Source organism: Nicotiana tomentosiformis, chromosome 9 (genome assembly GCF_000390325.3).
Source record: "Nicotiana tomentosiformis chromosome 9, ASM39032v3, whole genome shotgun sequence".
Lineage (NCBI taxonomy): Eukaryota > Viridiplantae > Streptophyta > Magnoliopsida > Solanales > Solanaceae > Nicotiana > Nicotiana tomentosiformis.
In genome coordinates this window covers 52,271,498-52,272,271 of record NC_090820.1, presented here as the reverse complement: position 1 = coordinate 52,272,271, position 774 = coordinate 52,271,498, and the positions used below count along the sequence as shown (strand labels likewise).

General features: G+C 47.8%; 1 protein-coding gene across 1 annotated transcript; it reads right to left on the bottom strand.

Moving 5' to 3' along the window:
- Positions 1-213: 213 nt before the first annotated feature.
- LOC138898775 (uncharacterized) lies at positions 214-774 on the bottom strand. Its single transcript, XM_070184872.1, has one exon. It carries the CDS (start codon positions 772-774, stop codon positions 214-216), a length of 561 nt encoding a protein of 186 aa, XP_070040973.1.

The window sequence follows — 774 nt, the reverse complement described above, 5'->3', positions numbered from 1 at the left end:
CTAACCCAGTATAACATAATATAGTTGAAAAGCACAGAAGGAACCATAAATGGGGGAAACGGGGCTATAACTCTCGAAACGACTGGCCGAATCGTTACATCCTCCCCTCTTAAACAATTGTTCGTCCTCGAACGGATCTAGAAACATACCTGGAGTCTCGAATAGGTGTGGTTATCTGCTCCGCATCTCCCTCTCGGTCTCCCAGGTTTCCTCTTACACAGGTTGACCTCTCCAATGCACCTTCACCGAGGCTATGTCCTTTGACCTCAACTTCCGAACCTGCCGATCCAAAATGGCCACCGGCTCCACATCATAAGTCATATCACCCTCCAACTGAACCGTGCTGAAGTCTAAAATATGGGATGGATCGCCAACATACTTCTGGAGCATGGAAACATTAAACACTAGATGCACACTCGACAAACTGGTTAGCAAGGCAAGCTTATACGCCACCTCCCTTATCCTCTGAAGCACCTCAAAAGGCCCAATGAACCTGGGGCTCAAATCGCCCCTCTTCCCAAACCTCATAACACCCTTCATGGGTGATACCTTCAGCAAAATTTTCACCCCAACCTTAAAAGACACATCACGGACCTTCCTATTCGCGTAGCTCTTCTGCCAAAATTGCTCTGTGTGAAGCCGCTCCTGAATCAATATCATCTTATCTAATGCATCCTGGACCAAGTCTGTACCCAAGAGCCTAGCCTCACCTGACTCAAACCATTGTACCGGAGATCTACACCTCCTCCCATATAAAGCCTCGTATGGAGCCAT

Excerpts from the sequence above, each read along its gene's own strand:
- LOC138898775 (XM_070184872.1), bottom strand. The coding sequence starts at position 774 with ATGGCTCCATACGAGGCTTTATATGGGAGGAGGTGTAGATCTCCGGTA.